The sequence below is a fragment of the Trematomus bernacchii genome, unplaced genomic scaffold, assembly GCF_902827165.1.
Source record: "Trematomus bernacchii unplaced genomic scaffold, fTreBer1.1, whole genome shotgun sequence".
NCBI lineage: Eukaryota > Metazoa > Chordata > Actinopteri > Perciformes > Nototheniidae > Trematomus > Trematomus bernacchii.
In genome coordinates, this window is record NW_022987521.1 from 875145 (window position 1) to 891217 (window position 16073).

At 39.3% G+C, this 16073-nt stretch overlaps 1 protein-coding gene across 1 annotated transcript in view; it reads right to left on the reverse strand.

The window, feature by feature from the left end:
* The window catches only part of cplx2 (complexin 2), a 73551-nt gene that overhangs the window by 17522 nt on the left and 39956 nt on the right, over nt 1-16073 (reverse strand). Inside the window, exon 2 of the mRNA XM_034118127.1 lies at nt 14283-14445. Within this exon, the coding sequence (XP_033974018.1) occupies nt 14283-14313 (31 nt within the window). The 5' untranslated portion in view covers nt 14314-14445. The remainder of the gene's footprint in view (nt 1-14282; nt 14446-16073) is intronic.

The following is a 16073-nucleotide window of genomic DNA, read 5'->3' on the forward strand; positions in this document are numbered from 1 at the left end:
CGAATGAATTTCGACACCACTACCATCAAATACGGAGCGAAAAGTTTAACCACAAGAATCAAGACTATATGAGCTACCACTAAACAACTCGCAGTCTGAAAATTACCATTAATAAAAACCCTGAACGTTTACTTTTCGTTTTAAACATCGTTTTAAGGTGTAAACGTGTCATTTAGAAATGCGCGTTCCCGTGACAAGGGGGGCATTTCATGACGGGGGTGCATAATTTGGCACAACACCGGCACTTGCTTTTGATCAAAGTCAATGCAGAAAACCCGCACTCACTCAGGTAGGTGGAGGTGAAGAGAATGAGCACTTTGACAGCCTTTTTGGCGAGGTGGGGGAACTCGGTCTCCACAGACAGCCAAAAGTGTGCAAGTGACGTTTTCTGCCAGACGCTGTCTCCTCTCTCACTTTAGGTAACTTCACTAAAAATCGATCCATGTTGCTGCTCGCATAAAGTTAGCTGAAGTTAAGAAGCTAGATTTCACCGGGTGTTTCTCAATGTCGAGTAAAGCTGCTTCAGAGCCACTATTTCAAGCATACTACGTCATCGAGTGCCGCCGAAGTACTGTTCCAATCTCCAGCATACTTGGAAATCTACCGAGCCCGGCGTACTCCGTTTGGAGAAATATCGAGGCTGCACATGAGTAGACTTCGCGGTCTTAAAATCCCCACAATGCTTTGCGTACGGACCAATTTCCCCAAATCTGTGGCGGAAGATGTAAGAGGCGGGGCCTCTCATATGACGCACACCTGCACACTTGCTAGCGTGTTCCACTCTTTGTTTTCCGAATGGCAGGAAGTATTCTTGACTCGCTTCTGAAGCAAGATGCTCGGCAGACATGTGCTACCAAGCAAGCGTACTCAACATTGAGAAACACCCCCTGTGTCTCGTAATTCTTTTCTCACGCTGCGCCTCCCCAGAAGCTCTCTGGCGCCCCCCCCCTGGGGAGGCATGCCTCACACTTTGAAAGCCGCTGGTTTAATACACACAGTTAAGCTCACACACACTATTTCATGAACATAAAGGTTCACCTGCTGAATTAAAACCAGAACAGATGAACCAAAGAAAGAGAAAACCATGAATCAGAGGAGAAAAAGCTGAAGATAGTGAATGAAAAGGAAAGTAATTATCACTCCTCTCTCTAGAGAGCGTTTTGTCTTCACCCTTCACATGTTCAATCATCCTTCCTTCACTTCTGTCCTTTAACACTCCTTTCCTCTAACCTTCTGGATTCCTTTTCACTATTAAAATGATATTTCAAGACTCCTCTAGACTCAGACACTTGCTTTATATCTGTATTGGTGTTGGGTTGGTTGTATAGTTTCTTGATATAATCAAAGTTCAGCTTCTAAAATGTCATTGGTTCTTCAGTGGGTCCCTGAATGAATTATATTGAATCTGTTACATCTGGTTCACTCAGGCCATTTTGCTTTTTCTTTACCCATGACTTTGAAAACACAAGTGCCAGCAGAGATTTTATTCAGATGTCATACTGTACCTTCATATGTAATTATTTGACTGATTTTTCGATAGATTAAGCGATTAATTAAACAATGATATACTGGTTTATATCTATATTTGTGTTCTTTTCAAATTGAAATCCTTTCTAGTGTTGGACTCTGTTGCGAAAATACTGAATTCCAATACTCTTCCAATATCAGAGTAACATGATAACAAAGGTATCCCAACTGTAGCTGTGTGCATGACAGGATGTGTGATTACCTAGAAGAGCATCAGGACTGTTTGAGGCATATGATAGCTATGTGATTAACATGATGATTCAGCCTCTATGGAGATAGACATATGACAAGCATGCTCATTTCTGACGTGGAGCTAATCTGAAGTAAACATTGAATACTGCTTTCTATTCCTCCATCTTGTGACTGTGTAACTCCCTCTCTTGGATATCAGCATGTGAAGGACACTGTTCAGGAACTAGTTGATGCTCTGTATGTGATGACTCCTTCCATTCTGGAGAGGATCACAGATACATGGATCCTGAGATTGAAGCTCAAGCCGGGGACTAGTGATTATTAACATTTTGAGATTTGAGAAAAAGTCAGAATTTTGTGAAAAAGTCAGAATTCTGAGAAAAAGTCCGAATTTTTGAGAAAGTCGATTTTTTGAGATTTTCAGTAAAAAGCCAACATTTTGATAGAAGTCAGATTTTTGAGAAAAAGTCAGAATTTTGAGAAAAAGTCAGAATTTTGAGAAAAAGTCAGAATTTTGAGAAAAAGTCAGAATTTTGATATTTTCAGAAAAAAAACAACATTTTGAGAACAAGTTCAGTGTTTTGTACATGACAACCGGTATTCCTCCATCTTGTGACTGTGTAACTCCCTCTCTTGGATATCAGCATGTGAAGGACACTGTTCAGGAACTAGTGGATGCTCTGTATGTGATGACTACTTCCATTCCTGAGAGGATAATAAATACATGTATCCTGAGATTGAAGCTCAAGCCGGGGACCAGTGATTATTAACATTTTAGAGATTTTGAGAAAAAAGTCAGAATTTTGAGAAAAAATCTGAAGTTTGAAAAGAGGCCAGAATTTTGAGATTTTGAGAAAAACTCAGTATTTTGTACATGACAGGATGTATGATTACCGAGAAGAACCGGTATTCCTCCATCTCGTGACTGTGTAACTCCCTCTCTTGTATATCAGCATGTGAAGGACACTGTTCAGGAACTAGTTGATGCTCTGTATGTGATGACTAATGAGAGGATAATAAATACATGGATCCTGAGATTGAAGCTCAAGCCGGTGACGAGTGAGATTTTTCTAACAAACTCTGTCACCACACAGCCATCACGTTAACATCCCTGCAGTTAAGACTTATATCCTTCCTCTTTTCTCTCCTTTGCTTCCTGTTCCTCACCCTTCATCACCTCCTCCTCCTCCTCAGTCCATTAGAGGCCAGCTCACAGATTTTCACCGCGGACAAAAGTGGGCAATTCAGGGCAAGTGCTCCAACGGCCCTGATCCTCTTATTGTGCATTCAGACGCTCATTACTTCACTCACTCTCTCCATGGGTCATGTCTTTATGCCACAGGGGGATTCACACACAAAGGATCCACATTTAAAGAGATGGAGATACATCAGTGGCATGATGGTTAGCGCCCAACGGAGAAATCTGACTCAAACTAGATTTAGAAGCAAAAACAGAAACTGTGTTGAACTTTCAAAAAAATAAATAAAATGTACCGAATCTATATTAATAATAATAATACATGGGATGTTTATAGCGCTTTTCCTAATGCTCAAAGACTCTTAAATTGATTATTTAATTACTTTCATCTATGTATTAGAGGTTGGTTTATTCAAAAATATTATCTTACTTTCTTCCATTGGCATATATAAAAACTATTCTGTAAAATAAACACAACGAAATAGATAGATTTGAAAATTGATGGAAGGTGTGTTCAGACCAAGCCCCCAGGAAGTGCGCCGGACTCTGAGGAAAATATTCGTTGTGGCCAAACGGCGGTACTACACTTCCGTATCAGTCGCTGGGCCCGGACAGACTTTTTCCCATTGACTAACATCGGGAAAGAGACGTCTGTAAATCGTTGGATGATTTTTTTTAAACTAAATAAACTACCCAGTATGAACACTTGTATAGCCTTTATTAAAAACATTCGGTCCTCAAGTTGTAAAATGTGCTAATAACGTTATTCTAAGAGTTATTTTCCTCTACATTATGAACGCGGATCCAACCCACGGGACCGTGTGACGTGTTCAGTACTACATGCGTCTTACCTTTACCCATGGATGCACAATAAGAACGGATTATATGATTATATGAATACTTTCGTGACGTTTCGCTCTCTCAAAAGTTGGGCCATTTTGTCTTCATGCGCCAATGAGCAACTCTCATAGGAATGAACGAGGCCCCGCCTCCCACGCTGTATCCAGTTCTTATTATACATCCATGGTTCATTGGCTTTAAAGAGGCCCTATTATTATTTTTAAAGGTTTTCCCTTTCCTGTAGTTTATATATAGGTTTTAGTGCATGTAAATGGTCTGCAAAGGCTAAAATCCCTGTGTTTCCACTAGAGCGGGTTTCTCATGTACTAATATGAACATGAACATGAGCAGGATAGGTCCTCTTTCGTTCAAAATAGAAATCCAAGTGTAAAAAAAAAACTAATAAGCAAAAATCAAGGATTCAAAGTTCTTCCTTTCATTTTCTATTTGCTCGGAAAGGCTTTGTGTTATAAATAAAGGCTCCAGAGAAAACGATTGTTAGTGAACCCTGAGTAAGGACAAGATCACGAGCATTAAATAGCATAAAATGGAAATAAACCAAGTTATGTGAACCTCCAAATTGTAATTAAGTAACTAAATGGAATTTGCAACTTTTTTTGTTTTGCGTAATGTCATTTTTGGGCGTAATGTGACAGAAAAGGATTCATCAATTTCATCAAATTAGGCCGCAGTGACATTTGCTGCCACACAGACTTCGAGAAAAAGTTTCCATGTTAAGATGGTAATGTAGGAACATTAACTAGTACCTCATAAAATGTGACATTCATTTAGTTTTTTTGTTATGAATGACATCAGAACTGTATTGATCTTTTTTCCAGACTAATAAGAACTTTCCAGGTTAAATCTAAAAAACCCTGCTTATTGATCCTGCTATGAGTCAACAAAATGTTTCTGCTCTTCTTTGTAGACGTGTATGGGTATATTTATAATCTATAATTCCACAAAAAAAGGTGTTCTTGCAAAGAAAAGTTCGACTTTAGGGAGGAAACTTGTGCTGATGAATGACGAAGGAAGTCACAAAACAGGAAATCAGAGACGAAGCACGGACCATTGACTTTGAAAAATGGAGCTCATTTAAATAATATATGACCTCCATCCCTAGATTACGCACTCATAAGTCACATGAGTGCCTGGACTGGAAAGAGCTGCAGCATCGATCAGATGTTTGGCAGGAAGGCTACTAAACATTAAAGATCTCCTATTATACTATTTTTGGACATATATTATAGGTTTCAGATTTACCACAAGGTGAGTTCCTTTTTTTATTTCCTGCTTTTTAACACATACTCTCTCCAGTACAGGCTAGCTCTGAGTGTTAGTGATGCTTGCTAATGTAAACAAAGACCACATTACGTCCCAAACACGTCAGGCATTGTTTCTGATAGCAACGTTTCTGATAGGGCCGTGGGTGTAAAGCCCGCCCACTATTTCAATATTACGTCATATCGGACGCAAATCTGGATCAGCTCCGTTGTTCCCCCGTTTTTATAGATTTGGGTACGGAGGAACAGAGAGAGGGTTTTATTTTCTGAAACTTTGTGAGTCTCCTGACACACCGGGGACACACCGGGGACACACCGGGGACACACCGGGGACACACCGGGGACACACCGGGGACACGCCGGGGACACACCGGGGACACACATTTATGTATAAAAGACATCAAAAAGTGCATTTTGCATAATAGGGGACCTTTAAATCGCAAACCAACATAAACCCAGTGTGTTTCTGTGAGTCTGAGGTTATCTAATATACCTGCCGTGCCGTGGCTTCCTGTTATCGTTCCTTCCTCGTCATCATCTCGCCTGAACAGGAAATGAAACAGTGAGCTGATCCGCTGATCGCTCAGATTATGTCAACATTATCTTTCTTCTTTATGAGAAAAGGCGAGTTCTCCTGTTTGATATCCTGGCAAAGGCACACAGTACATATTGGGGACAAAATAAATGTGTTAAAGGTCCCCTATTATACTGTTCTTCATCAATATATCACAGGTCTCAGATATATACAGAGCCTGTCTCTGATTGGCTGAAACACCAAACAGATCATTGCAACATCCCATAATCCCCTCTGTTTCAGCCCTGTTTCCAAAGTGCTGATTCTCTGTCTGTTACTTTAGATGAAAATAAGGGGGGGGGGGTTACCTTGGTTGCTGATTGGCTAATGGTTACACAAGCCAACAAATCGACATCATAAAGTGGCCAAAATCTGATCAGCTCATTTTCAGGTTTTTATAGAAATGGATCAGGACAAAAAGAGAGAGAATCTTTGTTCCTGAAACTTTCAGAGTCTCTTTACACAGAGGGGACACATGTTGATGAAGAAGAGACATGAAGAAGAGGGGACACATGTTGATGAAGAAGAGACATGAAGAAGAGGGGACACATGTTGATGTAGAAGAGACATGAAGAAGAGGGGACACATGTTGATGTAGAAGAGACATGAAGAAGAGGGGACACATGTTGATGTAGAAGAGACATGAAGAAGAGGGGACACATGTTGATGTAGAAGAGATATGAAGAAGAGGGGACACATGTTGATGAAGAAGAGACATGGAGAAGAGGGGACACATGTTGATGTAAAAGAGACATGAAGAAGAGGGGACACATGTTGATGTAGAAGAGACATGAAGAAGAGGGGACACATGTTGATGAAGAAGAGACATGAAGAAGAGGGGACACATGGTGATGTAGAAGAGACATGAAGAAGAGGGGACACATGTTGATGTAGAAGAGACATGAAGAAGAGGGGACACATGTTGATGTAGAAGAGACATGAAGAAGAGGGGACACATGTTGATGAAGCAGAGACATGAAGAAGAGGGGACAAATGTTGATGTAGAAGAGACATGAAGAAGAGGGGACACATGTTGATGTAGAAGAGACATGAAGAAGAGGGGACACATGTTGATGTAGAAGAGACATGAAGAAGAGGGGACACATGTTGATGTAGAAGAGACATGAAGAAGAGGGGACACATGTTGATGTAGAAGAGACATGAAGAAGAGGGGACACATGTTGATGTAGAAGAGACATGAAGAAGAGGGGACACATGTTGATGTAGAAGAGACATGAAGAAGAGGGGACACATGTTGATGAAGAAGAGACATGAAGAAGTGGATTTTGCATAATAGGTGACCTTTAAAATGGCTCCTTTCTGGAGACAATGCCTGTGGTTGTAACTTATACTACGCATGTTTAACATCCTACCTACATCTCATTATTTATCTCAAGTAGTATGGAAGGGTTGCATACAGACTAAATCAATTTTCTCTGGAAACTCCCTTGACATTGTTTGCTAATTTAAATTAACCTTGATCTTTACTCATGCACGAGTACACCAGAGAGAGAGAGAGAATGCTCAGGTGTATAACATATGTGAAAGACTCTCTACTGTGTTGGGATTGTGGGAAAACGATAGGGAGTTGTCGTGCCAGGTATTGCATGAAGTAGAAATGTATCCAACTATGCATTGTATTCCAAATAATGAGAACATTTGATAGATAGATAGATCATACTTTATTGATCCCAAATTGGGAAATTGTTTTTGTTACAGCAGCATAAAAGGCATTTTACAATAAAACAAAATATACAAGAATAGAAATAAAATAAAATAAAATATAAAATAAAATATAAAATATACATGTCAAAATACAAAATAGAAAATATACATACAGATATTATATATATATATATATATATATATATATATATATATATACAAATATATATATATTCAAAATATATGGAATTATGGAGTATTAAATATGAAACAGATTATGTGTGAGTAAAATGTACAAGGTGGTTTTATTTCTAGAGAAACTATGGAGCAGAGAGTTCTCTTCCAGCCAGAGGTGATTTATTGTACAGAGTTATTGCAGTGGGCAGGAATGTTTTCCAGTATCTGTCCTTGTGGCAGGGGAGCTGCAGCATTCTGTTGGAGAAGGAGCTCCGTTGACTGTCCAGCTGCAGGTGGAGAGGATGGGTGGGGTTATCCATGATGGACAACAGCCTGTTCAGTGTCCTCCTCTCCACCACAGCTTCAAAGGGTTCCAGCTTGATGCTGAGGACAGACCCAGCTTTCCTGATCAGTTTATTTGAGTGGCCTTTTATGCATGTTTTGGGAAATTAAGATGGTATGAAGCATTGACGCTAAATACTCGGTTATATCAGTTCTAGATTTATCCTGACCTGAAATGTTAGAGACCATTTTTAACCTGTTGCTTGAGCAAGATGAAAAGTCAGAGGTATCTCCAAAGTCATTAACACTCGTTAATGTTAAAAGTAAGTTTCTAATTAAACAAAGTGAAGTTTTGATGTCTTTGAATTAACTTAAAGTTCCCACCATGTTCCATAGATCTGCCTCTCTGTCCTGGACTGATGAATCTAACACAACGTGGAAACTCTCATGAATCCAATTTCTAATTAAACCCCCTGTAAATACAATCTGTTGCCCACGGCTGAAATCTATACCTCAGTCTGAACCAATGAAATGCTCTGGAGCTGTCCAACAACTAATGACATTAGTGTGTGTGTGTGTGTGTGTGTGTGTGTGTGTGTGTGTGTGTGTGTGTGTGTGTGTGTGTGTGTATGTGTGTGTGTGTGTGTGTGTCAAATACAAAAAAATGAGTTTAGTTTTTAATAGTTTTGCTTGTACTCAATCATTTTTTGGGTAAATTCAATGCATGATAAAACTCAGCAGGGGTTGTTGATTGATTGACGTCCAGACACGCCCACCTAAACACCGTCTTCCCATTGGCTGGAGGACACTTCATCTGAACATGCACTCGTTCCCTCGGGAGCAAAAAACCAGACTGAAACCTCATCTGTGTGTGTGTGTGTGTGTGTGTGTGTGTGTGTGTGTGTGTGTGTGTGTGTGTGTGTGTGTGTGTGTGTGTGTGTACGTGTGTGTGTGTGTGTGTGTGTGTGTGTATTCATGGCCAGCTGGGTCCCAATGAAACAAATGCCAGTCTGTTCCAGGGGAAAAGGTCACGGCACCTCGACAGAATTAAATTGAATTACAACGTTGCATTCTGGGATGGATGGACTGGTTCAACTGGTATACTATAACGTGTAAAAGAATGAAAGAGAAAGATAGATAACAGAGGATGAGTTGTTCCTCAAAATGTAATTAAAGCTATGGATGCCAAGATTAGAGGGATACTTCAAATTAAAAATGCCCAATTTGCACATTTCAAAGCAGGAAGAGAAAAGGGTTGGAGGATTGCAGTCTGAGTGGAGAAAGATGAGAGTAAATTGCTAAAAAGCCCATGGGAGAAAAGAGAGATCAAGCAATGTGGAGCAGGGAGATTAACCCGATGCCAACAGAAAGCTCAGAGGAAGACGATGGATGGATGGATGAAGATAAAACAATGGAGGAAGCCCAGCCGGATGGTGTTTGGACTAAACTTGAATAAAATGTTGTCCTTTTATCCGTGAAAATTGAGGGTGACAATATGAAACCAAACCAAAATCAGACAAATTATCAGTATCACGTTCGGGACAAATTTATATTTCAGGGACACACATCCTTTACTCAAGGGAATGTGTTAACAAAAGGCGTCTCTCTTGCTGCCTCTGACTGTGCCAATGGTACAAGAATAAGTCTTAAACATGAAAATTGGAGAGAAGTCAATCTTTTTTTGTATGTATTTTTGGTTAAAAAGCCTGTTTGGTTAACACAAGCTTAAGAGATCTCAACGTTTTTTTTATACGACATAAAAAAAACGTATTGGTATCATAAATGTGTGTTTGCCTCTGAGCTTATTTTCTGCAAAATACCGAAATCCAACGGAAAATTCCCATTCATTTTTTCAAAGTCACCTACAAAGATACGTGATCTCTGCACCACTCTATTGGAGAAAGCGAGCCAACAATGGTTGAAATAAAGCAGAAATATTTTTTCTTGGTTTAAAATGGAGTACCAGGTAATATTATTAAGTTTGATAGTGATTTCACATTTTCGACTGGTATGTTCTCAGTAGGATTGCACAAAACAACTGTCCCATTTATCAGGAAACTTGGTGGAAAGGTGTCGTGAGAGCCAAGGAAGAACACATTCAAATCTGCGGATACACGGCATTTTTCACTGTTCTCAACATTGAGGTGTCTTGGTAGTTCATACTGAGTTATAAAGATGTGGATACCAGTTTTGGGCTAATACATACTTCTACTACAGCTATCCAGATCCATTCTCTGTACATTTGGATAGCTCGGTAGAATCAAAACCTTAAAGGTCACCTATTATGCAAAATCCACTTCTCTACACCAACATGTGTCCCCTCTTCTTCATGTCTCTTCTACATCAACATGTGTCCCCTCTTCTTCATGTCTCTTCTACATCAACATGTGTCCCCTCTTCTTCATGTCTCTTCTACATCAACATGTGTCCCCTCTTCTTCATGTCTCTTCTACATCAACATGTGTCCCCTCTTCTTCATGTCTCTTCTACATCAACACGTGTCCCCTCTTCTTCATGTCTCTCCTACATCAACATGTGTCCCCTCTTCTTCATGTCTCTTCTTCATCAACATGTGTCCCCTCTTCTTCATGTCTCTTCTACATCAACATGTGTCCCCTCTTCTTCATGTCTCTTCTTCATCAACATGTGTCCCCTCTGTGGAAAGAGACTCTGAAAGTTTCAGGAACAAAGATTCTCTCTCTTTTTGTCCTGATCCATTTTTATAAAAACCTGTCTGAAAATGAGCTGATCAGATTTTGGCCACTTTATGATGTCATAACGATGTTTTGGTTTGTGTAACCATTAGCCAATCAGCAACCAAGGTAACCCCCCCCCCCCCCCCCTTATCACCTGAATCTCCTCCTAGAGCACCATTGAGTTCTTTGTAACCAAATCTCTCTCAGAGGGGCGTGGGGAGGGGCTCCTTATTTTCATCTAAAGTAACAGACAGAGAATCAGCACTTTGGAAACAGGGCTGAAACAGAGGGGATTATGGGTAATGCTGCAATGATCTGTTTGGTGTTTCAGCCAATCAGAGACAGGTTCTGTATATATCTGACACCTGTGATATATTGATGAAAAACAGGATAATAAGGGACCTTTAAAGGTTTATACGATTTCAACTTCAAGCCCCCAAAATAAAGAAGGTATACTTAGGAATAAAACGTAGGATATAAATCAAAGAACACCCATACAATCTGAACACGACAGCCACAAATTAAACTTCAGAAAAGAGACCAGAACCAAGGGGACCCAAGGACAATCAGATCCAATAAAAAAACAGCCCGGAGGATAATCTGAACCGATCCAGAAGGCGGTCAACGTGAACACATCTAAAAAAGAGAGGGAACAGCAAAGCCCAGACCCAATTAGTCTGAATATAATTTAGCCCCGGCCCGACTCTAAACGAAATGAGGGAAAGGAGGAGAAATTTAAGAGAGAAAAAAGGTTTAGGTGCGTTAAGAGAACAGGGGAATAAAACGAGATGGAATCGATGGGATTGAAAAGCGAGAGGAAGAAATGAGAAAGGGGCGATGAGGGGAGCGCAGGAGAAATAAAAGTAAAATTGATGGAGGATGAGAGAGGAGAGGGAGAAGGCTATAAAGGAATACATCTGGTTTTATTCTGGCTGCTGGGCACTGAGCTGATGGAAGTAGATGAGAGGGTTGATTTAAGGAGACATTGACCTCTGACCTCACTTACAAGAACAGTCACACAGCCTTTTATATTCGCTCTTACTGAATGAATCCAATCTCAGTCCATGTACAAATCACCTCGTGCGTAAATGAAAAGAAGGGGAAAAGATACATCAATTATTTATCTTGGAAAATAAAGAATGATTACGTTATCCTGATTGTAAATGACGTAACAAAGTTGCCTTAATTAAAAAGAATAACACAATTAATTTCATAGTTAAATTCAATAAATAAATACTTTATTTCATGTAATTATTTATTTATTTAATGTAATTATAATCGTTAAAATATGGCATGATTTAATACAATTTAGTTTTATATGTTACACCAATAAGTGTTTGTTGTTTCTTGTGCCAAGGAACTAATGTTTGTTCACGCACTGGTACTGCGTGTTTTGTTGATGCACTGAACTCAACGTGGGTGGATGTCTTTTATTGAAGCTCTGATCTAGTCCTTGACATAAAGTTATCATTGTGACAGAAAAGGAACTTTAAAGATGAATCTCCTTTCACGACAAGCGGCCAACGAGGTATTAGTTTCATGTTTTCATGTGGGCGTCATGTCCTATTTTCATTCATATATGTGTAGCACACTATGCTAATCATATCATAAATGTATTCCATATATTTTGAATATATATATATATATTTGTATATATATATATAATATCTGCATGTATATTTTCTATTTCGACATGTATATTTTATATTTTATATTTTATTTTATTTTCTATTCTTGTATATTTTGTAGTTTTGTTTTATTGTAACATGCCTTTTATGCTGCTGTAACAACAACAATTTCCCAATTTGGGATCAATAAAGTACTATCTATCTATCTATCTATCTATCTATCTATCTATCTATCTATCTATCTATCTATCTATCTATCTATCTATCTATCTATCTATCTATCTATCTATCTATCTATCTATCTATCTAATGTCTTTGGCTACGTATATGTTGTTCGTCCGTGTAGTTCTCACGGCGTAACGGAAGAAGGGAGGCTACAAGATCAAAACTCCAAGAATAAACGGCTGTTTTAAAGAACCGACCTGTGTCTGTGTCGTGAAGAGAGCTACACTGATGATATATAATATATAATATATTCTGTAATGGAGTTAAAACAGAAACACTTTTCTTCTTTATTCCAACATTTGAAGAGTGTCCTTGTTGTCTTTCTCATGTCTGATAAGTGGGTCCTCGTTTAAAAATAAAATAATAATAGAGAGATCACGAACCTCTGCCAAGGCTATATACGTATCTATATGTGTTGTTTTTGTATCTATACTTAATAAATAAATACTCATACTGATAGTGACACGCATGAAGCAGCTTTTTGCCATGTACTGCTTCATTAATGAGGCCCTATTATTCCCTTTAGGTTGTCCCTCTCCTGTATTATATAGGTTTGTGTGCATGTAAATGGTCTGCAAAGGATCAGATCCCTGTGTTTCCTCCAGAGGGAATTTCTGTGAGACTGAATAAACATTCATAAGTCACTATCTATTGCTAAAATAAGGTTAACAAATGTTTTGCTTGACGTGCTAACATTTTGTTAATTAGCTCGGTCTTAATTCTATAGGGTTAGGGTTAGTTGAGCAGGTATTTGCTCATAATCCAAAGCATCAATAATCGATAATGGTCTGTTAACCTGTTCAGCCCTGAGCCTGTTTTTCAGGTCTCAGGCTCGAAAATGACATTCCCAGAACAAATGACCATATCTTCCCTTCTAAAAGGGTTAAATTAATATTATGGATTATAAATAATTTCTTCAAAGACACAGGTACATTATCAACCTATGGATCAACAGTTTCGTTTTAATGCCATTGAACACGTCTTTTGACCTAATTGACAGCTACGGTGAGACGATCTGCCGTAAAAGCTCCGTAAAGGTACGTGTTGTGATGTCTGTGTTTACTTCCCCTGTCGCAAGTTCGGATCGCTCAGTGATGATACTATACCTAAATAATCAGTGGAGTCTCAGCTTTAATCGGCTATATTGTATGTGCAGCTACGATAAGTAATAAGGGTATCTTTATCTTGAATTGTGTGCCGCAGTGCGTTAGAATTTTTTCGCTCAGGGGTCATTTAGACGCTTCTTATGAGACTTGTGTTTTGTTTTGGTAAAAATGGTTCATATCTTCAGTTAGCTGAGATGATTCCCGTTAATCTGGTGCTACACATTAATAGTTTCATCAATGTTAAGAAGCCCTGAGACATTATCTCGAAAACAAAACGGTGGGAGGGGTCCAATGGGGGGACCGCCGTGCTTAAGAGGTTAAAATGTGATGGAAAACGTTAAGCAGTTTGATGACGACAACATGCAACTCAGGACAGAGAAAAAGGCTCAAATACTTTGTCAAATTAAGAAATCTTTCACCAAACACTATTCAGTTCTCCCTGAGTCTGTGGAAGAACTTTCCATGGCTCCATTTACACAACTCAGTGATATACTTCATATAAAATGAACTTCTCTAAAGAGATGTACGTACTGTAACCTGTTAGAACCACTAGGGTTAGGGTTAATTTAGCAGGAATTCGCTCATAATGATGGATAATGGTGTTTCAAAATGTGATGGAAAACGTTAAGCAGTTTGATGATTGTTAATCTCCCGGGCTCAATTGCCAACATGCAACTCAGGACGATGAAAACACATTCAAACGAGGCCCATTATTTGCTGGCAGATGTTCTCCCTTTCATTCAGTTGGAACCAGCAGAAGAACACAGCGTTACTGGGCTCTGAAACCACTTCAACAGAGATGAATTGATTCTTGTTCCCACATGATGGCAACATGGAACATTGGCAGGTTAAATGCATAAAAAGAAGGGGGCTTTAGTCGAGTACTTACCACCTAAAGCTTGCTTCATTACAAAATCCATGGTTGCTGCTGATTCGTGTGGTTGATCTTCTCAAAACCAAAGAGAGCTGAGCATGTAGCCGCCGGATCTCTGGGAGTCTTTATCCTTCTCACTTTCCCCTTTGAATGTTGGGATGAAGAACGTCTTCTGGACCTGAGAGAGAAGAAAACGGTTAAATAAATATCCCGTGAAACCTTAGTTTTAAAACACATATTATTACATGAAAGTGTTGCGGTTTTGCTGTGTCTTCTGAGGCAGAATACATGTATTTATTGACTATCATGACTTTGAGAAAGAGATAAGAATAAATGTAGAAATTGACTGTAAAATTCTGGATATCTTTAAGAGAGAGACCGGAGAAAACACTTTCTGAGGTCGACTTAAACAAATATTAGACATATACAAAATACAGAAAAAACAGGTTTGCAGAGAGGAAACTTATTTAAAGGTTTATCTCATAAATTCAGGATTGTATATTTGATCAGGAGCCACTACAGCTGCCTTTACCTCTATGATCGATTTCTGTGGGCCAGGATATATCTTTCATTTACAAATCCATCTCCAATACATCACCAAAAGCGAGAGACAGCAGATTACGCTGATGTTAAGACAACAGATAATGTGATCTTCGTAACACTGTCCACCCGAGACAGGAATCCCATTCTGTGAAGAGCACGGATCAATACTGAGGCCATTTATTTATTTACTCACAGTCCCACATCCGTCTGAAACTCAATACAATGGATCAGTCATCTTCTATCGCTGACTGGTGATAAATATGTCATGGTAAATGAAACCATGTGGTCTTCAAACTCTTTATGACACACTCAGCTGCTTCTTGATACAATCACTGTGTGGTGGACTGAACGTTAAACAATGCATTTGAAAACGATTTGGATTGCAAAGTGATATTTATTTAAAATCCATGTCAAATATTAGTGACTGTCTTTGAATGAGAGGAGTAAAACGTTTTTTTTATACAACTGCATTTGCAATTAAATGCAACTTGCTTTAGACAGGAAGTAAACACTAGCAGGAACACAGTTTGGGCTCTCAGTGTTTAAAGAATAGTTCATGGAAAAGAAAATGTGAACAGACTTGGACAGTTACAGAAAACCTCGATCAGTGCTGCCGTCGTTTTAAGTTACGTTTCGGTCACCGCAGTTCTAGCCATTGTTACGCAGTAGAACAGACTATTTTCTCTTAGCTGAAGCAATACGAAGATAAAAAACACCCTGAAACACAGTATCTTTTACTTGATACAGTCATATCATTAATATCTTATAATCCAGGTTGAGCAGAACAGAAGAAGAAAGACAGGAAGTCAATGTTTATTCTCAAAGTTGCCCCTTGTATCTCTTTGATAAACTCTTCCCCTAGTGTCCACCAAGATAAAATCCTGCACATGTATTGCGACTGGCAAACCAGAACCTCATTTCCATTTGGAAAAAGATCCCTCCTGAGCCAAGGTGTCACTTTGCTACGCTAATATTTGCCAGAGCAGGGATGGGACGGCACATTGAGCCGAACAGATTATTTCGGGAGGCAACGGGGGAGGAGAGGCCAAGCGGGACAAAAAAATCAATTTGTAACTATGACCGAGCGCTTCAGGGGCTGAAGGGCCTCATTTCTATACACACACACACACACACACACACACACACACGCACGCACACACACACACACACACACACACACACACACACACACACACACACACACACACACGACACACACACACACACACACACACACACACACACACACACACACACACACAC